Source organism: Bombina bombina, chromosome 4, assembly GCF_027579735.1.
Source record: "Bombina bombina isolate aBomBom1 chromosome 4, aBomBom1.pri, whole genome shotgun sequence".
In the NCBI taxonomy this organism is placed as follows: Eukaryota; Metazoa; Chordata; class Amphibia; order Anura; family Bombinatoridae; genus Bombina; species Bombina bombina.
The window spans coordinates 1,139,826,531-1,139,853,416 of NC_069502.1; the positions used below are offsets into that span (position 1 = coordinate 1,139,826,531).

At 38.5% G+C, this 26,886-nt stretch overlaps 2 protein-coding genes across 4 annotated transcripts in view; one reads left to right on the forward strand and one right to left on the reverse strand.

The window, feature by feature from the left end:
- The window catches only part of BPNT1 (3'(2'), 5'-bisphosphate nucleotidase 1), a 170,658-nt gene extending 161,846 nt beyond the window's left edge, over positions 1 to 8,812 (reverse strand). For 2 of the 3 annotated variants that reach the window (XR_008402128.1, XM_053712511.1), the window contains exon 1: positions 8,714 to 8,812. Coding sequence is in view for 1 of the 3 variants with exons in the window: in XM_053712511.1 (XP_053568486.1) it covers positions 8,714 to 8,774 (61 nt within the window). In the remaining 2 variants the exon portion in view is untranslated. Of the gene's footprint in view, positions 1 to 5,213; positions 5,381 to 8,713 lie in introns of those variants that run through there. The other variant, XM_053712512.1, reaches the window with a different exon arrangement.
- Positions 8,813 to 9,716: 904 nt separating this feature from the next.
- The window catches only part of IARS2 (isoleucyl-tRNA synthetase 2, mitochondrial), a 388,062-nt gene continuing 370,892 nt past the window's right edge, over positions 9,717 to 26,886 (forward strand). The window contains 3 exon segments of the mRNA XM_053712513.1: positions 9,717 to 9,976; positions 23,796 to 23,918; positions 26,619 to 26,778. Coding sequence (XP_053568488.1) covers positions 9,764 to 9,976; positions 23,796 to 23,918; positions 26,619 to 26,778 — 496 coding nt within the window. The 5' untranslated portion in view covers positions 9,717 to 9,763.

Here is a 26,886-nt window from a genome sequence, read left to right on the forward strand (position 1 = left end):
AACACCTCTTTTAATAAAGAACGAATATACTTCATTTTAAATAAATATGAAGTTTTGTCAGTGCCAATATCTGAGGCAGAATCTTCTGAACCAGATAGATCCTCATCAGAAATAGATAAATCAGAATGCTGTCGGTCATTTAAAAATTCATTGAATTTATGAGAAGTTTTAAAAGACCTTTTACGTTTATTAGAAGGTGGTATAACAGACAGGGCCTTCTGAATAGAATTAGAAACACATTCTCTCACATTAACAGGAATATCCTGAACATTAGATGTTGAAGGAACAATAACAGGTAATGGATTACTACTAATGGAAATATTGTCTGCTTTTGAAAGTTTATCATGACAAACAACTAACACAAACTACAGCCGGAGGAACAGTTACCACACGTTTACAACAAATGCACTTAGGCAGCAGGATTCCAGTAGTAGATTCTGAAACAGGGTCAGCTTGAGAAATCTTGCAATATGTAATAGAAAAAACAACATATAAAGCAAAATTATCAATTTCCTTATATGACAGTTTCAGGAATGGGAAAAAATGCAAACAGAATAAGCCTCTGGAAACCAGAAGCAAAAAGAAATAATGACTTAAGTAATGTCAAAAATCTGGCGCCAAGTATGACGCCCAACTGACAAAATATTTTTTGGCGGCAAAAACGTCTGCAACAAACACAAGCGTCATAGATAACGCAACTACGTGAAAACTCTCATCGCCAACTAAGACGCCGGAAATGACGTCATTACGTCAACAAAAAAGTCTTGCGCCAAAAATGACGCAATAAATTATATCATTTTGCGCTCCCGCGAGCCTAACAGCCCGCAATTTAGAAAAGAAAGTCAGTTTGAAAAATTTTCAGGTAAGAAATTTTTTTTCATATGCATTTCCCAAAATGAAACTGACAGTCTGTAAGAAGGAAATATACTGATTAACCTGAATCAAGGCAAATATAAGTATAAAACATATATTTAGAACTTTACATATAAAGTGCCAAACCATAGGTGAGAGTGTCATAAGTAAAAGAAAACATACTTACCAAAAGACACTCATCTACAGCCAAATCAGTACTGAAAACGAGAAATCAGTAGAGGTAATGGTATATAAGAGTATATCGTCGATCTGAAAAGGGAGGTAGGAGATGAATCTCTACAACCGATAACAGAGAAACTATGAAATAGATCCACGTTAGGATGACCATTGCAGTCAATAGGTAATACTCCCTTCACATCCCTCTGTCATTCACTGCACTCTGAGAGGAACTGGGCTTCAGCATGCTGAGAAGCGCATATCAACGTAGAAATCTAGCACAAAGTTACTTCACCACCTCCATAGGAGGCAAAGTTTGTAAAACTGAATTGTGGGTGTGGTGAGGGGTGTATTTATAGGCATTTTGAGGTTTGGGAAACTTTGCCCCTCCTGGTAGGAATATATATCCCATACGTCACTAGCTCATGGACTCTTGCCAATTACATGAAAGAAATATCTATCTAAAGACACATTTTGTCTATTTAAGACAGATAATAATCTAAAGGTTATTCATCCTGAAATACGGATTTGTTTTGAATTATGTAGCTTGAGGCTGTAATGTTAAATTTTTTTGGTAAATTCATTCTGTAAATTAGATTATCCCTTTATTACCAATTCCCCAATTTTGCATAATGAACCCGGTTATATTAATATACTTTTTAATCTGTGATTACCTTGTATCTAAGCCTCTAAAGACTGCCACATGAGTGAGCACAGTGTTATCTAAATGACACACATGAACTAGCTCTGTCTAGCTGTGAAAAAAAATGTCAAAATGCACTGAGATAAGAGGCGGCCTTCAAGGGTTTATAAAAGTAGCATATGAGCAAACCTAGGGTTCACAGCCAATCAGCCGCTAGCAGTGGGTGTCAATCAACCTGATCGTATTCGATCGGGTTGATTTCTGTCCGCGGCCTCAGAGCAGGTGGACAAGTTATGGTGCTTCATAACTTCTGTTTCCGGCTAGCCTGCAGGCTCGTGCGGAAACAGCTTGATAAATCGGCCCCATAGACCTTAAAAAGGACATAACCCAACATTTGCCCTTTATAAATTCAGATAGAGCATACAATTTTAAGTTACTTTCCAATTTACTTTTTGTCACTGACTGGCCCAATGAGTTTTTCCAGCTTCCGGTATTATATTACTGCTCTTTCAACAAAGAATATTAAGAAAATAAACCAAATTTGATAAAAGGAGTAAAATGGAAAGTTGATTACAATTGTATGTTCTGTCTGAATCATAACAAATGTTTTGGGTTTTTTGTTCTTTTAATTCTCTTGGTATCCTTTGCTAAAAATCAATTCAGCACTACTGGGAGCTAGCTTATGATTAGTGGTTACGCACACACAGCTAGCTCCCAAGGGTGCATTGCTACTATGGAGCTAATTTTAACTATGGGTTTAAGAGAGATGAAAGGCCAAATATTTCTCTTTTATAGTATTTAGTGTTTAATGTTCCAAAGTTTAAGCAGTACATTATAAATTAAATTGTAAATAAACTCATATCTTTTAATACTCTTAGGCAGCAAAGATTCTGGCCTTTAAAGTCAGCAAAAATGCACAGTAACAGTACATAGCATAGACTTACACATGCAGATACACACACACACACACACACTACATAGCTTACACTTATACATGCAGACACACATATGTCTTTATTGGGTACTTGTAAAGCGCTGCTCATTTTATCAACCTCGGAAGGATGAAAAGCTGAGTGGACCTCGCCGGGGATCTGTCCAGATACACACACATATACATGCAGATACACACACTACATAGCTTACACGTATACATGCAGATACACACACATACACTTATATATGCAGATACACACATACTACATGACATACACACACACACACACTACATAGTATACACTTAAACATGCAGATATACACACACTACATCATATATGGGTATCTTTAATTCATTGTATGGGGTCCTGGGGTTGGCAAGCACATTAGCTGGCAGTCTGAGGCTGCCACTGTTTGTTACCCTGGTGTTACCACTGCTCATCATATAAAACTGAAGGCATGCTAGTATTATCACCAGGGGTTAGACGTCATCACTACCAGAGGTTAGAGGTCACCATTACCTGAGGTCAGAGGGTATACAGACTTCTTACCCTGCTTAACCCACACACCATTCCTTTTCCACAGGGAATATAACAGGTATCTAACGCTGGGAGAGAAAAGCCAGCTGCTTTTGAGTATGGGCCCAATAGAATTGAAAAAAAATATTTTGGCTGTCTCTTGAATTAACATTAGTATACACCCATCTATGTTATCTGTAACAGAGAATTTAAAAGTAGGATAAAAATGTACTAATGAGCAACTATCACATTTCATTACCTTTGTAATCTAGCAATAAAATGTTCCTAACACCAATATTGTATTTATTATGGATTTCAGCTCTATGGATTTTTGCATTACCCCATCTAACCTTTGATTCTTAAAATCCTGAGTCATGGTGAGTGAGTGAGTAAATAAAATGTGTAAGAACAATAAGCTCATATAAGCCCATTTTTTTGTGCCTGCCTTAAAATATATTTACTTATCCCAATCATAAAAAATAATGCTAGGTGTAAATCTTTTATTTAGCTCAGACTTTGCTTAAAAGGGACAGAAAAGTCAAAACTAAACTTTCATGATTCAGATAGGGCATGCAATTTTAAACAACTTTCCAATTTACTTTTATCAGCAAATTTGCTTTGTTCCCTTGGTGGTATTTTTGAAAAGCTAAACCTAGGTAAGCTCAAACTGATGTCTAAACCGTTGAAAAACGCCCCTTAGCTCAGAGCATTTTGAAAGTTTTTCACAGTCAGACAGTACAAGTTCATGTGTGTCATATAGATAACATTGTGCTCACTCCCGTGAAGTTATTTAGGAGTCTTCACTGATTGACTACACTGCATGTCTGTCAAAAGCACTTAGATAAGGAGGCTGTCTGCAGAGGCTTAGATACAAGGTAATCCCAGAGGTAAAAAGCATATTAATATAACTGTGTTGGTTATGCAAAAACGGGGAATGGGTAATAAAGGGATTATCTATCTTTTTAAATAAGAAATATTTTGGTGTAGACTGTCCCTTTAAATGTATTTTTTTTACTGGCATTTTTTTGGACCAGCGTTAGTGTGTTTTGTGATGATCATCAAGCACAAATTATTGTATATAATCCTAAATGTAAAAAGTATATAGAATTAACAAAACAGTGGGAAATATAGTCTCCATAATTGAAAGTTAAGTTACAGTATAATCAGTCTGACAAATATGGCATCATATTTGGTTGTATAATTTTTGATAATATATGTATTACATGTAGATATACAATAGGCCTGGACATGGATGTCTACATACATTTTATAAGGTGACATGGGGGGGGGGGACTATAGAAAGAAAGACTAAAGAGCAAATTACAGGGGTACATCCACCCCTAGATGCCCATGGGTTTCTAGCTGAGATTACATAGAAAACTGGACAGTACTGCTTCTCAAGGTCTGTCCATAAAATATGAATGATCAAATGAAAACATACGGAGTGACAAACAAACAGAACCTTCAGAATAACTTTGAAACATATTTTGAACAGAAGAAGGTGGGGCAGCCTATTTCACAGATAAGAATATATCTACTAAACTACTCCACCTTTCAGCAATCCCTATATTATAATTGATCAGGACTTGATCCAGACCTTGGAAATTTGCTTGGGGTCTTCCAGGGACCACCATCACTAACCTTTAGTCAACTAAGAAGATGCTAGGAGCCACTGCTCCATGATGATGCCCTTATGTAATTGCCTTAAACCTTGACCAAAAAAAAAAAAACAAATGTTGATATCTTTCCCAAGGCAAATAACTCAAACTGAGTATTTAAAGGGACATTAAAGTAAAAATGTATCGTTCGTGGTTTGGATAGAGCATGTCATTTTAAACAACTTTCCAATCTACTTCTGTTATCAAATTTGCTTGGTTCTCTTGTTCTCTTGGTATTCTTTGTTAAAGACTCCTTAATAAAGCTAACAAATAGTGAAAACGGTCATCAGAGTTGTTAGCAGGTGAATCACAAGGAAGGATCTGCACTACATGACAGAAGCAGCAGCTTGGACACGGTGTGGATTAAACGTGCTTTACAACAGAGACTATCAGTGATTTATTTACCTGTGTATATTTTAATAAATGTGTTACCTGGTATCCAGTTTTGCCGGAGGTTTTTTAAATAGAGAGCTATAACCAGAGCTGATGAGAGCTCTGCACCACGTGAGTAGAAACTCTTCAAAGTAAAAGTGTGCTGAATTATATTGAAAGCAGAATCACGCTATGGATGTATCTGTTTCTTGTTCTCTTTGTGGTAGATCCTGATTGGAATTCCAAATAAAGATTGAATTGGACTTCTCATTAAGGACTCTAATGCACATTATTATTGGTTTAGTATAAACACATTTTTATTCATATATGTTTAAAATTGCATGCTCTTCCTGAATTGTCAAAGTTTAAAATGGCAGTAAACTTCAGAAGTTAAAATTCAGAAGCTTATCACCCGACTTATTAACAAACTAACTTCACTTAACTAACAGTTGCCCTCTATCTCCTCACTAATATCATTCTCACCTCTACAGTCCCCACCTCCTGTTTCCCATCCTCCTACCCATCTAGATTGCAAGTTCCCACGGGAATAGGGCCCTCAATTCCCCCTGTATTTTGTCTGTAAAATTTTGTCTTTTATCGTATTGTTTCTCCATTGTACTGTTATCCTTGTACCCAAGGGCAGCGCTGTGGAATCTGTTGGCGCTTTATAAATAAAGAATAATATTTGTACATCTTAGTATGTCTGTACATGATGGTTAAGAGTACAAATTATTTCATAAACGTTATTTTATCCAAAAATACACATTTTAAAATACATTCTCTATTGGCCTCTGTAATTCTTAGACGGCCAACACCACAGTTCAACAGCTTCTAACTTTAAATTCCCAGTGAGCGGTACACCCCCTGAAAAGGCTGTCGACCCCTATTCCTGGTCTATTGAATATGCTCCCCTACCTTGCTGTCTGCTCAGCTTCAACTTAGTTCCTAACTTGTTTGTATGTACACAACAGTCCTTTTTATAATGCTGTGATTAATACATCTTGAAATTTTATAATTAAAAAATATGTTTATTGTTCCTTTAAATATGGTGGGTAGCAAGTTCAGAAGTCATCATCTCTATAGAAAGAATAGTAGATACATAGGATGTCTGTCCAAATATAGTAAAGGAATTCATCTATACCTGAGCTATGCATAAGGATGGTGAATGAAAGCCGTTTTTAAAAAAATACTATTAAAAACAGGGTCACTTTCATTCATAAAATTTTACAAAGCAGCCGTTTTGTTAAAAAACAAAACAAAAACAACTTTTTTTCTTTTCACTGCTACAGCAGCTTCCCCCCCCCCCCAGAGATCCTCTATTCACACATCAGCAATGACTAATCTGGCTTCCTCCAATCACAGCATGGCCTCAGGCAATGACTACCCTGGGGGGGAAGCTGTGATTGGGGGAAGTCGGATTAGTCATTGCTGACGTGTGAATAGAGGATCTCTAGGTGGGGGAAGCTGCTGTAGCTGTGAAGAAGAAAAAAAAAAAAAAGTAATTTTTTTTTAACAAAACGGCTGCTTTGTAAACTTTGATGAATGAAAGTGCCCCTGTTTTTAGTATTATTTTTAAAAAACTGGCTTTTCATTCACCAAAGTTTACCTACACTTTAAACAGGTCTATTGGCTCTTACCTACTGCCAATATCTACATCCAGAATTATCAAATACTCTGAGTTATGTAAACTCTTCCAAATTTCAGTTCTTTTTTCTAACCGTCCCTCTCCCCCTGTAGTGTTCACTTACACATTATGGCAATTTCTGTTCGCTTTCCCATCCGTTTATATTATTCTCCCTGCAACCATCACATCTGTGTATTAGCTTAGGGGCTCCTTGTTTTTCATCTTCTACAATGTTGTCTGGTATATATTTTCCATAGACTTTCCATAAAATGTAAATATTGGTTTAACAAACAAGCTGTGGTCTATGAATTCATTATTTATTCATGTACCACTTCCTTAAAGGGCCATAATACCCAAATGTTTAAACACTTGAAAGTGATGCAGTATAGCTGTAAAAAGCTGACTAGAAAATATCACCTGAACATCTCTATGTAAAAAAGAAAGATATTTTACCTCAAAAGTTCCTCAGTAGCCACCTCCCATTGTAAATGATTTCTAAGCAGAATATTAGTATGTCTGTCCTGGGACAGCTTAGGGGTTGAGCCTCGTGCACTCTCATGTTATTTCCCTATTCAGTTTAAAGGAAGTTTACAATGAAATCTCATGAGAGTTAAGTCAAATCTCATGAGATCACAGTAAAAGAGTTCATGACCTCAGCACTGCTGATTGGCTGCTTTTCATTTCTTCATTTTTTTTTTTACCTGCAGTTATACTGAGTATTATGTCCCTTTAAAAAGTAGTGATCCTGCAGGACCAGAAACTTGCAACAAAGTTCACTGATCTTTCCAAGCCAGTGAGAAGATAACTGTGCACATATAATAACTAGCACTATTGAAGGGCTCGGTAAACCCAGGAGCCCGGGAGCCACTGGTCCCTGGAATTTTACCCCTGGCCCCTAACTTTTTGGGTTAATCTCCATATATCTATAAAACAAATACCATTGCCTGGCTCCTAAAAGTATGCCTGGCTCCTAAATTTTAAACAGATTGAAAACTACTGCCCTAATGTATAAAATAAAGAACTGCACATAAAGATCTCTTCCCATTGTTTTGCTCAATGTGTTCAGCTAGCTCCCAGCAGTGCATTGCTGATTTTTCTACAAAGGATGCCAAGAGAATACAGCAAATTTGATAATAGAAGTAAAGTGAAAGTTGTATAAAATTGTATTCTCTAATAGTTTCATGAAAACACGATTTTGGGGTTGTACCCCTTTAAATGTAGTTATTATTTCTCTGGCATCTAAATCACTGGACTAACACAGCCACTTCAATCAACATGCACACATATATATATATATATATATATATATATATATATATATATATATATATATATATATATATATTGTAAAACATGGAGAGGCATTGTGTACAATGATGCAAGTTATATGCCTAAAACATTAGTTGCTTTGTAAGCTTGTTTCCCAAAGTATCAGATCACAAAAGCTCATTAGACCCAGACATCCCAACTCTCCCTGAAGTTCAGGGAGTCTTCCTGATTGTAATAGCGGCTCCCTGATGCCAGCAAATGGAATGCAATCTCCCTGAAACTCCAAGTACCATGATCCAATGTGGCCCAAATCTGGAAAAGTATTTCTTTAAGGAATGCCTTTAGTTGCTGGTACGTTATAGAACCCTCAAAGCATGCATCAGTAACCAAAAAGCCCCCCAATGATTTTAATAAAATAAAACACAAATAGTACCTTATTTCCTGCACATAATTAAACTTCATACTCTAAAATATTTAAGCATTCAACAAGCATACGACCACTGGAAAAAAGGTTTGTTGTATGTGGTTGTGCAATAAAGTTCCTTTTAAAATGTGACTTTAGTGGGAAGCTACTTTAATGATAAGTCTCTATCTTATTTAGGGTTTCAAGATGTCCAATATAAATGATAACCTGTTACCTGCAGGAGAGATGTCAAGGTGCACTTACCTGCACAGGGAATCCTGTAGAGAGAACTAGACCTCAGTAAGTGCAGTGATGCAATGAGCATATCTGTGTCTCACTCTCACTACCTAATGTACTTCCTATAGCCGGAACAAGAACTCACACCACTGGGTCCTAGAGAGAGCGGGGTTGCACATCTCCAACCTTTTGACAGTAAAGATATTTTTCTTAGTTCCTGAATTTGCTGCCCTCTGCTTATTTTTAGTATATGATGCACAGTGCACACATCTAAAGGGACATATATTCAACAAGAAAATACTCTAATTTCCTAGAACATTTTATCAATGCACTGTTGCTTACATATGAATATGGTGCATAACCCCTGCAAAAAGGGCTAAATACATAGTTAAAATTATATTAAACCATCTCTTTTTGTGCAAAATTGTGCTTGTGTTCAAAGTGGCCAAAAACGTAATTCTGTAGCCTACAAATGCTGGAGATCAAATACTTGGGTACGAAATTTGCAGAATTTTGAAAACCCAGAGCTCTTCTGCTGAACCTGGCTGGTGATTGGTGGCTATGCAAATATGTCTCTTGTCCTTAGCTCATTTTAAAATTGTATATAAAATTACTTTTTCCACACAGGAGTCTTCTTTTTGTTGTTGTTGTTAAGATAAACATTTTTATCACCTTCTCAAGACATCTAATTAATCAATTTATACTTTTAAATTACCTGGAATTCATGAGTATTTTGGACATTTTCTAGTTATATAGACTATCTAGTTTTAGGTTTACTACACACGAATTGCTTCCTTTTCTTAACGTTTCAATTATTTTCCTATCAAGTATACGTTTCTTTACTATTATGAAAATATATAAAACTCACTTTTAAAGTTAATAAACATAAGTAGATACTAAAATGATAGACAAATAAAATGGTATGAATATGTGAAGTATGTGCATATTCTCATTATGAACGCAACAGTCAGCTGTGTGTTTGGGTGAAGCAGTCAGAATTAAATCGCGTTATTCGTAAGCTCGCTGTTTTGTCCCTCGCAGGCTGCCGTCCCTCTCTGTCTGTTGCCTTAGAGCTGGATGTCATCGGGTCGGATCATGCTGACCCTTCTCCGCTACCGGACTGCACTTCACTGGATCCCCTGGAGAGTCAGGGCGGCCTCGGGGGTAGCCAGCAGCAATGAAAGCCCAGGGCAGAGGAAGTACAGGGACACCGTGCTGCTACCGCACACAGAATTCCCTATCAAGAGGAGCCCAGAGGACACTGTGCAGACTGAGCTGCGTGTGCAGGAGGTGAGGGGTCGGGGTAGGTGTGAGAGAGACGAGTGTTAGGAGTGCAGAATGTGCAGTGTAAGGAAACAGAACAGGGGTGACAGAGAATATGTCTGTAGGGCAATAACATGAGAGAACAGGACAGTAGTGTGACATAGAACAGGACTATGGGAGATAGCATGAAAGGACAGGGTGGGTGTGTCAGAGTATAGGAATATATTAGATAACAGGACAGTAGTGCGACAGGGAACAGGATTATGGGAGATAGCATGAGAGGGCAGGAATGTCAGAGAATAGGAATATAGGAGATAACAGGACAGTAGTGCGACAGGGAACAGGATTATGGGAGATAGCATGAGAGGGCAGGAATGTCAGAGAATAGGAATATAGGAGATAACAGGACAGTAGTGCGACAGGGAACAGGATTATGGGAGATAGCATGAGAGGGCAGGAATGTCAGAGAATAGGAATATAGGAGATAACAGGACAGTAGTGTGTCAGAGAACAGGAATATGGGGGATAGCATGAGAGGACAGGGCAGGAGTGTCAGAGAATAGGAATATAGGAGATAACAGGACAGTATTGTGACAGAGAACAGGGCTATGGGGGATAGCATGAGAGGACAGGGCAGGCGTGTCAGAGAATAGGAATATGGGAGATAACAGGACATTAGTGTGACAGAGAACAGGACTATGGGGGATAGCATGAGAGGACAGGGCAGGAGTGTCAGAGAATAGGAATATAGGAGATAACAGGACAGTAGTGTGACAGTGAACAGGATTATGAGAGAACTGGACAGTAAGGGCTCGATTTATCAAGACTGAGGCGGACAGGGGCGCGTATACGCGCCCCTGTATGCCTCAGCTCGCCTGTGGCGGGGCAAAATTACCCGCAGGTAATCACCATTGCACACAAGCAAAATTTTGCGCTTGCGTGCAATCCCGCCCCCTGCCCGAGCACAGCCAATCACACGCGGCCAGGAGCTGTCAATCTCCTCGGTCGGACTAGACCGCAGAGATTGAATTTCGCCACCTAAGAGGTTAGGGAATCGGCGGTCTGGTGAACGCTGCTTGTTAAATTACGGCGAGCATGTTCTTGTTAGAACTTGTAGCCGTAGGGCTTTGATAAATCGAGCCCTAAGTGTGACAAAGAACATGCCTATAGGAGATACCATGAGACAACATGACCGATGTGTCAGTGAATAGCAATATAGAATATAACAGGACAGTACTGTGACAGAGACTAAGACTATGGGAAATAACGGAGGACAGCTGTGACTGAGACCAAGACTATGGGAGATAACATGAAAGGGCAGCTGTGACAGAACAAGACAATGGAAGAAAACATGATAGGGCAGCTGTGACTGAGAACAGGACTGTGGGAGATAACAGGACAGGGCAGCTGTGACTGAGAACAGACTATGGGAGATAACATGGGATGATAGCTGTGACTGAGAAGAGGACTATGGGAGATAACATGACAGGACGGCTGTTACTGAGACCAGGACTATGGGAGATAACAGGACAGCGCAGCTGTGACTGAGACCAAGACTTAGGGAGATAATATGGCAGGGCAGCCGTGACTGTGACCAGGACTGTGGGAGATGACAACATGCCAGGACAGCTGTCACTGAGACCAGTAGTATGTGAGATAACTTATGAGGGCATCTGTGAATGAGAACAGAGCAATGGGAGATAACATAAGATGGAACTTGTCACTGAGACCAGGACTATGGGAGATCAGGACAGCTTTGAATAAGACCAGGACTGTGGGAGATGATAACAAGACAGGGGAGCTGTGACTGAGACCAGGGTTATGGGAGATAACACGACAGGGCAGCTGTTATTGAGACCAGGGCTATGGGAGATAACATGACAGGGCAGCTGTTATTGAGACCAGGGCTATGGGAGATAACATGACAGGACAGCTGTGACTGAGACCAGGGCTATGGGATATAACATAAGAGGGAACTTGTTACTGAGACCAGGACTATGGGAGATAACATGACAGGGCAGCTGGGACTGAGAACAGGGCTATGGGAGATGACATGAAAGGACAGTTTTGACTGAGACCAGGACTATGGGAGATAACATAGAAGGGCAGCTGTGACTGAGGGCAGGGCTATGGGAGATGACAGGACAGATGTGGTTGATATCAGGGCTATGGGAGATACCATGACAGCACAGCAGTGGTTGAGACTAGTGACTGTGGGAGTTAACATGACAGGAGTGACAGACAATTTAAATATGTGGAACAACAGGACATGTTTGACAGAAACTTGGACTATCAGACATAACATGAAAAGACGTGTCAGACAATAGGACTATTTGCACATAACATGAGAGGACTGGACAGGTGTGTATTAGAATACGACTTTGTGAGATAACATGAGAGGACAGGAAAGGTGTTAGGTCTGTGGGGCATAACATAAGAGGACAAGACAGAGAATAGGACTATTGTGTATATAACATGAGAGGACAGGAGAGGTATGACAGAATATGACTATGGCACACAACATTAGACGATAGGACATGTGCAACAGACTATATGACTATGGGGCTTAACATGAGAGAACAAGACAGGCGTTCCAAAGAATAGGACTGTAGATACGACTTCCGGTGGGGGCGGAGCTGTTAGACACGCTGTACAGCTCGCGGCGCTCTGGAGAGCAGGAGCAAGGAAATCTCCGCCAGCACACTTGCCTGCGTTACCCAGAATCTCTGGGACTGGTTGCAGGTCTTCAGACGGAGTCTACGTCTGAGCAGTGGAAGCCCTATACTGGCGGTAAAGCCCGGCGGTGGATACCGCAACTACCGCAGAGGAAACCGGCAGATCGGAGGAGAGGGGCAATAAAAGTCGGGTAAGCAAGACATCACCCGTGAAGTCACCGGACCCACTGACTGGAGTAACCGCTGGTAGGAGGGGGTAGTTTGTCTGCGGAGAGATCGGTGGACAGCGCTCCCTCCTCGCGGTGAAGAGCGTCACATCTGGTCGGTCGAAGGTGGGACACACTTGGCCTATATGTACAGCCCTTTTACATTGGGGTATTCTGTTCTCTGGGAGTTGAAGATTTGCAGGGAATTTATGGTGCTGGTGGTTCTCTCAGGGGACCGATTGGAAGTAAGCCAGTGAGAAGTTATTTTGATCGAATCCCTACTTTGCTCTTCCCTTTTTGCTTATTTCTCTCTGAGTGTTTTTGGGCAATAAGTGGCAGAAGTGCTTCTCAAGAATGAATATGGCGTACTTCTGCACCGGATACTACAGTATGGCAGAGTTGGCTATACCTAGCGCTGCCCTTATTGTTGCATAAAGGTGAATTTTGTTTTAAGATACAAGGAGCAACAGCATTCTGGCTATTGTTTGGTTTAGGAGTTGGCAACCCTTTTCTCTAGTTCATCCCCATGCCATTTGGAGGCCTACAGTGAGTTAGAGGCTGGACCTGTGTAACTTTTGTCTCCCCATTTCCTACACCATATGTGGCGTGGATTGTATATCTGCCTGCCGCTCAACAATCTATCTGCTGAAAGGAGAGAAAAAAAAAAGATTTAAAGGCTGTTAAGTGACTGCTTAATGTTAACTAAGCAAATTGATGCTTTTTCATGTTAGCATAGATTTATGTATGTATTTTCTCTGCTCTTTTTGCATAGTTCAGTCTTCACACTGAGAAATAGCATATTATATTGTCAAAGATATACTGGTTAAATCTTGTGAGATTAAGGGGCATATCCCCTATTAATATCTATCTGCATATTATAATTTTCTATCTATATAGGTGTCTGCTTTCCATAACTATAATTGTCTAAGCCAACAGGCCGTAATATCACTAACTAATCTAAGTATACACACACACAGTTTAAAAAAAAAAAAAAGTAAAAAAGGAAGAAAAAAATATCACTCACACAAGTTGAAGTTTAATCAACATTGTTTTTTTTTTTTTTTTTGGAGGGACATAAGTTCCCGCTGGATTTGATCACTTTTTTGTATTTGTTCTATTTATCACTTATTGTTTGTAATCACAGGGTATATGGAAAGATTCATTATACATATGAAACAGAGTTCCCCCATAATGCCACCTAAAAGTAAGGATAGAAAGGTTAGGAGTGCAGACACCTCATCCTGCTTTGGAGGGGGGTATAGCCCACCTGGACATAGGTAATTTAGTATCGCAATTAACTGATGTATTCACTCCTCAGTTCGATATTATTAAGAAAGAGCTTAGCAGTATTTCTACAGACATTGTTTCTTTATCAAATGAGGTCAAGCAATTTGCCTCAAGAATAGTAGAGGCGGAAAATAGGATCTCTGACTTGGAGGACCGGGGTAATGTCCAAGACAAAGTAGTCCAAGATCATGAAGTCAAAATTTCTAATTTACAATTCCGTCTTGAGGATCGCTCCAGACGGAATAATATTAGAATTATTGGACTCCCCGAATCCCCTGAGTATAAGGATCTTATAAAAGTCACCTCTTTATTACTTCCTAAGGCGTTAGGTTTCCCTGAACAACAACTTCCCCTGGCAGTTGAAAGAGCTCATAGGGTTGGATATAGCAGAACAAACACCACTATGGGTAATAGAGGCAGAATGTGTATTTTTAAGTTGCTTAGATTTCAGGACAAGGTAGATTTATTAAAAGCATATAGAAAGATGGGGGAATTTGTCTTTGAAAAAAACAAGTTGTTAATGTTCCAAGATTTCTCAATAGAGACATCTACTAAAAGGAAACAAATGATCCAGCTATGCACTAAAATTATCGATAAAGGGTTTAAAGCCTGGGTTGTGTACCCCGCAAAAATCATAACAGAAGAGAATGGTGTTAGACGAGTTCTTAACAATCCCCAAGAGGCTCACAAATTTATCAGCACCCTGTAGTATATTAGGGAAACTAATTCATTTCAGAATGAAAAATGTGTTTTGATTGGGATTGATGTGCTATTTGTTTTTTGTTTTTATTCTAGACGTGTTCTGGTTGGATACAAGGTGTATTAATAATTTTAAAAGGGAAAAATAATCTATATTGGAGCTGATTGTTTTTTATTTTAAGTTTTTAAATATTTCCCAGGTCTAGTATGTCGGTATAGGATGGGCAGCATCTTTTATTATAATTTTTTTTTTCTCTCTCCCTCCCCCCACCTCTGGGTATATGCTTAGCTTAAAGATGTTAAATAATATCTTAAATTTATCTGATGGCAGCCAAGATTAATATACTTTCTTGGAACGTAAGGGGCATTACGTCTCCTAGAAAACGTAAGTTAATTATTAAATATCTTGCTAAATTTAATCCTGATATTGTGATGCTGCAGGAAACACATCTTAATATGGCAGAAGCTGCGAAATTGAAGTGCAAATGGGTAGGTGAATGTGTTGCAGCTCCAGGGGTTAAAAGAAAATCAGGAGTAGCAGTTTTGCTACACAAAAATTTAGTTTATAACATTGTGAAAACGGAGGCTGATCCAGAGGGAAGATTTCTGATACTACATATTCAGATTAATAATTGTAATTTTGTCATATGTAATATATATGGCCCCAATTCTTTCTCTCCTGCCTTTTGGGATACTATTAGAAGTAAATTGTTTCTATCATCAGCAGCTAATTTAGTTTTAGGGGGAGATTTTAATATGACGCTGTGCCCTATATTGGATAGATTGTCTTCAAAAAATTTACGTGAAAACCACAAAGTAGCAAAATATTTAAATTTTTTTTGTCATGAACTAAAACTAATTGATATATGGAGGTTTAAAAATCCAGAGCTACGTAGTTTTTCTTGTGAGTCTAAATCTCACATGACATTTTCGAGAATAGATTTGTTTTTAATCTCTAAACCACTTGCTCTTTGTAGATCGGAAGCGAATATTTATGATATTGTTATTTCTGACCATGCAGTAATCTCTTTCACATTGATGGCTATTCCCCCCCCCCCCCCCCCCCAAGATCCCTAATACGTAATTTTTTTCCCCTCGGTTTTTGACTGACAGTCCTAGGTTCAGCAATTGGTTAAAACAAAAGTGGAAGGATTACGTTACCTTTAATATAGGGCAATTTAGTAAACCAGAGGTGTTTTGGGAGGCAGCGAAAGCTGTATTAAGGGGGGAAATCAAACTTTATCTATCCACTTGGAAGAAGAAAATGTTGGAGCAGGAATTACAATTAGCAGCCCAAGTTAGAAATGCTCTCAGGAAGTTCTATACAGATGAGACAAGGGACAATTGGGATAGATATTGTAAACTGAAAAGGGAAAGAGACATCTATCTAAAACAAAGGTCTCAAGAAGAAGAAGAACTGAAAATAAATTACCAATTTAGAGGACATTATGGGAACTCGGCCACATTTTTGGCTAGAGTAGTGAAGGTGAGGAAAAGCAAGAATCTTATATCGGTTATTAAAGTTGACAATGTAAAGTATTCTAATACAGAGGATATTAGAAAAATGTGTGTATCAGGAGCGCTACAGCTAAAGGTAATAGGAAAAGAGACTATACACTTATTAAAAAATATGACATGGACAATTGCGTTTGCTAAAATCTGACATAAATTTATTGCACAATAGATATCAATAAAAACGGACGTCTCCGTAAATAAAAATTCTTAGGTTGCCGCCATATATGTAATTTCAATTGTAGAAAAAAGTTTGTGTACACTTAAATATCCTTAAGTAGGTGTTGGTTTGCTAGCAAACAAGGGCTTACCCCAAACTTTATCCACTCGATATCCTCTGTGAGTAAGTTACAGCCGTTTGCGTGATGATATCACTTATGTAGGCGCTGTCCCAGGCGGGCTCTCTGATTGGTCCAAATTCGGGACCAGCCGTCAGCGACAGTGGGGAATCTTTCAGCTATAATATAGCCATCATCCGATGAGTAATACCTGCTCTTAGTGCAGTATGTCTGTTTCAACGTGTTTGGGCCTGTATCAAGGCCTTTCTCAAGACTATCATTTGTTTTTGTTTTTTTACAGAGGATATTAATCAGGCTTTTTTTAACGTGTTTCAACGGCTTTATTCAGAGTCGGAGGTTAATTTGGATAATGCATCAAATTTTTGGGCGAGTGTTAAACTTCCTGGTATTACGGAAGAGAATTTACTAGAGCTTAATAGACCCATCTCAGAGGAGGAAGTTCTTGAGGCTATACAGTCAGCTAATCTTAATAAATCTCCTGGACCGGATGCTATTCCGGTAGAGTTTTACAAAATTCTGAAGGAAGAAGTTAAATTATCTCTAGTCAATTTGTTTAATTATTATTTCTCTTCCAGTAACTTAATGTCTAACTATTTCTCTGCTGCACGTATATCTTTGATTCTAAAGAAAGGTAAGGATCCGGAAGATCCTGGGTCTTATAGACCTATATCAGTACTTAATGCTGATTATAAGTTGCTTACTGCTATTATCTCGACTAGGCTGGCTAAATTATTAGATGGGATCATCCACCCAGACCAAACCGGATTTATGAAGGATAGGAATTCTCTTAAGAATATCCGTAAAGTCACTACATTTTTGGATTTTGCCTGGAATTTAGATCCCAAGAATGAACAATTTAAAAAGATTTGTGAAGCAGCTATTTTGACAGTAGATGCCGAGAAGGCCTTTGATGCAGTGAATTGGAATTATTTGTTTACAGCTTTGGAGCGTTTTGGATTTAAGAACCAGTTTTTTGAATTTGTTAGAAATTTATATAAAAATCTGATTTCATTTCTCTGCATCAACGGTCATTCTTCTCCATATATATCACTCAAAAAAGGGACTAGACAAGGGTGCCCCCTTTCCCCGTTGCTTTTTAATTTGGCATTGGAGCCATTTGCTATTTTATTACGGGATATCAGGTTATCCCATTGGGTTCCATTAGGTTAAAAACTCTTTTGTATGCTGATGACCTGTTAATATTTTTGGATAAGGCTCAACATTCTATCCCCACAGTGTTACAATTATTTAAAGCTTTTTCTTCCTTTTCAGGATATAAAATTAATTTTGATAAGAGTGAACTTCTTTGGTTACATAAGAAAGGTTCCAATTGGGGAGATCACCCTTTCAAGGTGGTTGAGTCCTTCCGGTATTTAGGCATTATCCTTCATAGAAATCCAGCAAATTGGTACAAATTAAATTTTCCTCCGATATTGCGGAAAATTAAAAATGGTCTTCGCTCCCAATCTCAATGTTTGCAAGAATTAATCTGATTAAAACTATTACTTTCCCAAGAGTCTTATACCTTCTCCAAAATCTCCCGCTGTTAATGACTAATAAAGATATCAGCAATGTACAGTCTTGGCAATCTAAATTTATATGGGGCAATAGAAAGCAGAGGATTAGTCTGAATAGATTGATGCAAAAACGTTCTAGGGCAGGGCTAGCCTTGCCAGATTTTAGGCTTTATAATTGGTCCTGTCTAGCTAAACTGGCCCTTGACTGGATCACAGGTGTAGATAAATTTGTGTCGGTAGAGCTAGAATCATTTCTGATTTCTCCTTTCTCTCTGAAAGCTATTCTTCACTGTCCTGTACAAAAGTTACCTTTAAATCTCAATAGATTGATCTCTTTTAAAAACGTCATTATAGCCTGGCATAAAATCTGTCGAGTATTAAAAATTTCTCCATTATTCTCTGAATTTTTTCCGATAATAGGCAATCCGGAATTTACTCCTGGTATTAATCAGAGAGTGTTTAGATTATGGGCCGAAGCAGGACTGATTTATGTTCATCAGTTATTTGACCTTAACCAGTTGTTGTCTTCAGAATTATTATTTCAAAAGTTTAATATACCCCACTCGAGTCTATTTGCCTATTTCCAGTTACGTCATTATATATTTACCCAAAAATGGAACACTGATGTTTTTGTGGATTGGATGGATATTAAGAATATAATCCGACAATTTTCTCTGGGTCAGTCTTCAATATCATTGATTTATGATATTCTTTTGGCTAGACAGGGGGAACTATGTGCAGATAGGTTATATAACTACTGGAAGAGATACTTCCCTCAATTGGAGGAGAGTAGGATTGAGCGAAGCTTCCTAGAGTTAGAAAAATTACAAGTTTCTGTATCATGGAGAGAAGCACACCTAAAATTAGTTAATAATTATTATCTTTCTCCTGATAAAATGGCTAGATTTTATCCTGCCCAAAATTATGCGTGTCCACGGTGTTCTCTGGATAGGGCTGATATTTTTCACATATTTTGGTCCTGTCCTAAGATCCAACAATATTGGCAAAAGATAAGATATTGGTATAGTAAATATTACAAGGATATGGCTCCGTTTACTGCTGATGAGATATTTTTTCTAACCAATGTTGATTTACGTCCTAAACGAGTGATAAAGATATTAAATACAATTATTTTAACTGTAAGACAGTTAATTGCTAAGGGTTGGAAAGATCATATAGCTCCCAGGGTCATAGGGTTCCTTAAAGAAATTCAGTCTCAAATTTTATTTGAATCTTTTCATACAAAATTTTCAGAGCTTTTCTTCTGGATTGGCTTCCGTTGATCACGTCTTACCCACTTCAGATCCAAAGGCGTATTTTACAGCCCTTTTTAAATACTATAGCCTTCCTAGAACTGGTTATACTAGAATTGTTTCCTCCATCATGGATATCCGGTTTTCGGGAGATAACCATATGAGATAGGAATTAAGGAATAGTAAGGGGAGAAAGAGAGGGGGAAGGATAAGGAAGGGAAAGAATCAGCAGAAAAAATATAGACAGTTTTTTCAGAATTTTTTTTTCCCCATCCTCCATAGTCTTGTAAACTATTTGCTTATAGTAAGGGAAAGAAAAGGAAAGAGATGGGAAAAAGAGAGTTAAGAAAGAGATAAAATAAGACGTATTAAGGTCAATTCTTCGGCATAGTTATAGTGGCATTTTAGCATTGTACGAGGTGGGAGGAGGAGGAATTTATAAAAAAAAAATGTTTTCTTTTTTTTTTTTCTTCTTTTATTTTCTCTTTGTCTGTTTGTCCATTAGTTGTTTAATACTTTAAAATCTCCAGTGATGTATTCAGCCATATTATGAATGTCAGGTATTACTATATACTTGCTTTGTTCTTTTGGGATCACTTATTATTGTTATTTTCTAAATGAATGCCCTGTGTGGCGCAACGAATTGTAACCTGACGTGTTTATTCTGTTGCTGGAATTAATAAAAATAAATACAAAAAAACCCCAAAGAATAGGACTGTGGGAGATAAGATGAAAGCTCAAGACAGATGTGACAGAGAATGGGACATAACATGAGAGGACGTGTGACAGAGAATATGACTATAGGACACAACGTGAGATGATAGGGCATGTGCAACAGAGAATATGACTATGGGACATATTGTGAGATGATAGGTCATGTGCAGTAGAGAATATGACTATGGGACATAATGTGAGATGATATGGCATATGCAAGAGAGAATATGACTATGGGACATAACGTGAGATGATAGTGCATGTGCAACGGTATAGGACTATGGGACATAACGCGAGATGATAGGGCATGTGCAACAGGGAATAGGACTATGGGACATATTGTGAGATGATAGGTCATGTGCAGTAGAGAATATGACTATGGGACATAATGTGAGATGATATGGCATGTGCAACAGAGAATATGACTGGGACATAACGTGAGATGATAGTGCATGTGCAACGGTATAGGACTATGGGACATAACGCGAGATGATAGGGCATGTGCAACAGGGAATAGGACTATGGGACATAACGTGAGATGATAGTGCATGTGCAACGGTATAGGACTATGGGACATAACGCGAGATGATAGGGCATGTGCAACAGGGAATAGGACTATGGGACATAACGTGAGATGATAGGGCATGTGTAACAGGGAATAGGACTATGGGACATAACGTAAGATGATAGGGCATGTGCAACAGAGAATATGACTATGGGACATATTGTGAGATGATAGGGCATGTGTAACAGGGAATAGGACTATGGGACATAACGTAAGATGATAGGGCATGTGCAACAGGGAATAGGACTATGGGACATAATGTAAGATGATAGGGCATGTGCAACATGGAATAGGACTATGGGACATATTGTGAGATGATAGGGCATGTGCAACAGAGAATATGACTATGGGACATATTGTGAGATGATAGTGCATGTGCAACAGGTAATAGGACTATGGGACTTAACGTGAGATGATAGGGCATGTGCAACAGGTAATAGGACTATGGGACTTAACGTGAGATGATAGGGCATGTGCAACAGGTAATAGGACTATGGGACTTAACGTGAGATGATAGGGCATGTGCAACAGGAAATAGGACTATGGGACATAACGTGAGATGATAGGGCATGTGCAACAGGAAATAGGACTATGGGACATAACGTGAGATGATAGGGCATGTGCAACAGGGAATAGGACTATGGGACATAACGGGAGATGATAGGGCATGTGCAACATGGAATAGGACTATGGACATGTGCAAGAGAGAATATGACTATGGGACATAACAAGAGATGATAGGGCATGTGCAAAAGAGAATATGACTATAGGACATAACAGGAGATGATAGAGCATGTGCAACAGAGAATATGACTATTGGACATAACAGGAGATGATAGGGCATGTGCAACAGAGAATATGAGTATGGGACATAACAGGAGATGATAGGGCATGTGCAACAGAGAATATGACTATGGGACATAACAGAAGATGATAGGGCATGTGCAACAGAGAATATGACTATGGGACATAACGTGAGATGGTATGGCATGTGCAACAGAGAATATGACTATGGGACATAACGTGAGATGATAGGGCATATGCAACATGGAATAGGACTATGGGACATAACGTGAGATGATAGGGCATGTGCAACAGGGAATAGGACTATGGGACATAACGTGAGATGATAGGGCATGTGCAACAGGGAATAGGACTATGGGACATAACGTGAGATGATAGGGCATGTGCAACAGGGAATAGGACTATGGGACATAACGTGAGATGATAGGGCAGATGATAGGGCATGTGCAACAGGGAATAGGACTATGGGACATAACGTGAGATGATAGGGCATGTGCAACAGGGAATAGGACTATGGGACATAAGTGGCACTTAAAGCTACATAGTTTCCCTGAAGTACACAGAGCTAAATTACTTTTCATTTGCTCATAGGTGTCAGCAATACATAAAATCAATCTGCTTTGTAATTGCTGTCAGAAATAGAACATTATTACATTCTGATACATTTTACACATTTGCAAAATATTTCACTAAAGCTGCTATATTTGATGATTTTTTTTAATTTAAATATTTTATTTTCCCCTTCGATGGGCATAAAAAAACAAAACATTAATTTTTTTTATAGGTCAGGCACATCAATTAAATGTCCTCAACAACAATCCTTGAGTAGAAAGCTATGCAGTATAGGAGACTAGTATCAATATTATCTAGCAGTGGATAACAATGCTCTGCCTATTAGGTGGAGCTGTAACACATGTATAAAACTCCCATAATAAAGAAACTTATAGTCCACTCCTCAGTACCAGGGAAGGTATTTGCAATTCAGTAAATATATGGAATAGGACTATGGGACATAACATGAGATGATAGGGCATGTGCAACAGAGAATTGGACTATGGGACATAACATGAGATGATAGGGCATGTGCAACAGAGAATAGGACTATGGGACATAACATGAGATGATGGGGCCGTGCAACAGAGAATAGGACTATGGGACATAACGTGAGATGATAGGGCATGTGCAACAGAGAATAGGACTATGGGATATAACATGAGATGATGGGGCATGTGCAACAGAGAATAGGACTATGGGACATAACATGAGATGATGGGGCATGTGCAAGATAGAATATAATTATGGGACATAACGCTAGATGGTAAGACAGGTGTTAGAAAGAATAGAACTATGAGAGATAACGTGAGAGCACAGGACAGGTGTGACAGAGAATAGGACATAACATGAGAGGACATGTGTGACAGAGAATATGATCATGGGACATTACATGAGAATAAAGGACAGATGTGAAAAAGAATTTCACTATGGGACACACAATGAGAGAACAGGACTGGTGTCAGAATAGGAGACAGTGAAAAAGAAGAGGGCCTCTAGTTATCAAGGTCTGTCGGACCTGATCCGACAGTGCGGATCAGGTCCGACAGACCTCGCTGAATACGGAGAGCAATATGCTCGCCATATTCAGCATTGCACCAGCAGCTCACAAGAGCTGCTGGTGCAACGCCGCCCCCTGCAGATTAGCAGGTAATAGGCCGCCAGCAGGGGGGTGTCGATCAACCCGATCGTACTCGATCGGGTTGATTTCCGGCGATGTCTGTCCACTTGCTCAGAGCAGGCGGACAGGTTATGGAGCAGTGGTCTTTGTGACCGCTGCTTCATAACTGCTGTTTCTGGCGAGCCTGGAGGCTCGCCAGAGACACGGGGCATCAAGCTCCATTCGGAGCTTGATACATATGCCCCGAGGACTGGTATAGGCTATTTTTATATAGAAAGTGTTTGAGCTTGTCCAGGAGAGCTAACAATATAGAGTAGCAGATTGTGTGATAGAGTGATCATGTATAACATGCTAAGGATAAAAGGTGAACAAAAGGCGAGTGAGAGAGACGGTAGACTGTACATAGGAGAAACCATAATTAATGGAAAATTATAAGTATGTGGGTAGACGTGATATCTGGTTAGAGAATGGATCGTGTGTGCAGCAGGAACATTGAAACAATGAAGGTATTCTGGTGATGCCAATGCTACTACTACACTGAAGATGTTGATATGCAATGGCTTATTTAAACATTTGCTGCTAAATAGTGATTACTTTTAATACTATTCACCAAAACCTGACTGATGTACATTTATTGTTTTAGGAATGCAACTTTTCACAACTGTACTCCTTGCAAAGAGAGAGAAAAACGAAAAAAGAGTTTAGTCTTCACGATGGACCTCCCTACGCCAATGGAGACCCTCATGTTGGCCATGCTTTAAACAAGGTATGTAACCCCAAGGAGCCTTGAGATAATTTAGGAAAATAATATTGCCTCATATTTAACTTGCTTTACTGTTGTAGGTGGTGCTTAACAAATATACTCATGTGAAGTGTTTCTTTTGAGTTTTCATGTGGTGCTAACTTGATTTTGGTCAAGTTTCATATATGCTAAGTGTATATCTGAAAGCAGGCATTGTAATTTTCTTTGCAAATGTTGGATGATGTTGCTGTCTCGGAGTTGAAATAACTCAAGAGTCTATACTTTATCATCTTTTATCTGCTGTGGACAATTAGGGACACAAAATATTTACTGCACCTTAATGAACCTCTATATAGCAAGGTTCCTGAATTCTGTAGAATGCACTTCAGCCTGTCTGGTGCAGTTAAACAATGTTAATTGTTTTTCAGTGAACAATTAAAAAAGAATATTGTAAAATTAATGTTTAATGTCCATTTAACTCTTTCACTGCTGAGCCATTCCCGCCCTGAGCTGAGCTCAGTTTTTAGATGCCGCTTACATTTAAGCCCTACCGTAGGACATTTTTGAAGCGAGAAACACATATATACACACACACACACACACACACATATATATATATATATATATATATATATATATATATATATATATATATATATATATAGGCACAAGGGAAAACAGCGCTTAAAAAATTATATTCTAAAACAAATAACATGTACATAAACAGAAAAACTGCAAAGCACATACAGTATAAAATAGGTAATAATAAAAGTCCACTGATTGACTTTCTTATAATGTAAGTCCCCTTACCAGAATCTACCTTATTCTGATGAGGTAAGTTGCCGCACTGCAAGGGGTAATAGGGTTCCGGTACAGGTGTGTCTGATATAACGAAGAGTGTCTTTATGATTTCATCCACCTTTTGGAGTATGTAGTAACAGAATAGCTCACATCCAGTTCTTTCCTCCGAATTTACTCAGATATGGCATCCACCTCTTGGAGTATATAGATACAAACTGATGAAGTAGCTTCTGTTTGGCTCCTCATGGGAAAATAAGCCCTTCTGAGCACTAGAGTCAGCACTGCCAGCAAAGTACAAGCCCAGAGTTGGAAAGCAGTTCAGTGATGTAGATAAAATATAGTTCCAAGTCAGGGACACCAAAGCCAAAAATGCCAAATGGGTACAGTTACTGGATAGAAATACAGGTCAGAGGCGCAGGCAAAGTACAGGCCTGAGTCACAATTACTGTGGTAAACAGTTTAGCTGAAGTATAATCCAGCTCAGGAAAGCTTTGGTAATAGCCAGGGGATAAGTTAAGTCAGAAATGTGCAGAGGATCAAACGGAAGAAGCAATGATAATCCAAGGAACTGGTAAAGGTGAAATTCAGAAACAAAGCTGAGGTCCAAAAGCCAGGAGGTCACAGATCAAACAGCTCTCACAAGAAACGCATCCAATATCAGAATAGAATAGAATTTTTTAAGCGCTGTTTTCCCTTGTGCCCATTTTTAACTTATACACTTATTGGCGAATTGTATTCACCTATAATGTATATGTCTTCTAACAGCTGCTAATTATTCTTCCCCCAATCAGCGCAACCCTTGGTGCTGCTTGTTTTCAGATCAGTTTTCTGATCTGTAACATTCTACTTGCTTATATATATATATATATATATATATATATATATATATATATATATATATATATGTGTGTGTGTTAGATCACAAAATGCATATACATATATACTGTAAACTCTTGCACATGCTCAATAGATGCTAAAGTCTCAGAAAGTGTGCCTATGAAAAGAGTGTGCACATTTTAATAATGGGAGTGAATTGGAAAGTTGTTTACAATTATGTGCTCTTTTTAAATCGCACAGCCCAATATATATATATATATATATATATATATATATATATATATATATATATATATATATAAAGTAGATAGAGAGCACTCTCACTTGCAAATCTTGATGCCAGGGTGCCAGCAGATAAATATACACGGTGAAGGAAGGCACTCACTGGTCTTTCATTCAAAAGAAAACTTTAATAAGCGTGACGTTTCGGGGACACGCTTATTAAACGTCACGCTTATTAAAGTTTTCTTTTGAATGAAAGACCAGTGAGTGCCTTCCTTCACCGTGTATGTATGTATATATATATATATATATATATGTGTGTGTGTGTATATATATATATATATATATATATATATATATATATATATATATATTTTTTTTTTTTTTTAAATTTATATTATGCTTCAACTTTTAATCCCAAAGACAAATCATTTGAAATATAGGAAATTACCTTTCAAATGGTCTTGGAGGTTTCTAGGGCTTCAGGAGGCTGAGATTGAGGGGTTTGAATACTTGCCCTGCACTTCTGGGTTTCAACTGTAAACTTTCCAGAGGTTAGTGACTTGCGTGCATGGTGACGTTTTGATACCTGACCACTAGTCCAGCAAGGGTAAGTGCAGGGGGCCATGATGAGCTCCAATAGAGCACCATCTCCCACCCCCAAATGATGTCACATGGTCATTATGCACACTAAATACATTGTGTAGATGACAACGGCTTTTCATCCGCACGTAAAGGGGTAATTTTAATCTTGAAAGCAAATGAAATACTAATGTATATAAATGACATGCTCTCATTTTCATTTGATCCTTGTGGATCTAATTACAAATTTAACTGTCCATGTTTTCTCTTTGCCTTTTCTAGATTCTAAAGGACATAACAAACCGTTTCCATATGATGAGGGGCTACAAGGTGAGCTATGTGCCAGGATGGGATTGCCATGGTTTGCCAATTGAGTTAAAAGCCTTAGCAGACCTTGGAGAGGAAGCCGAAAATCTATCTGCCACAGAGATCAGACGTAAAGGTAAGAGGTGATCCTTAGCATTTCACACAAAACTGGATAAATGCAGGATGGTCTAATAAGGCAGTATTCTTATTAGTCAGACTACACCAGATTAACTTCGTGTGAAAT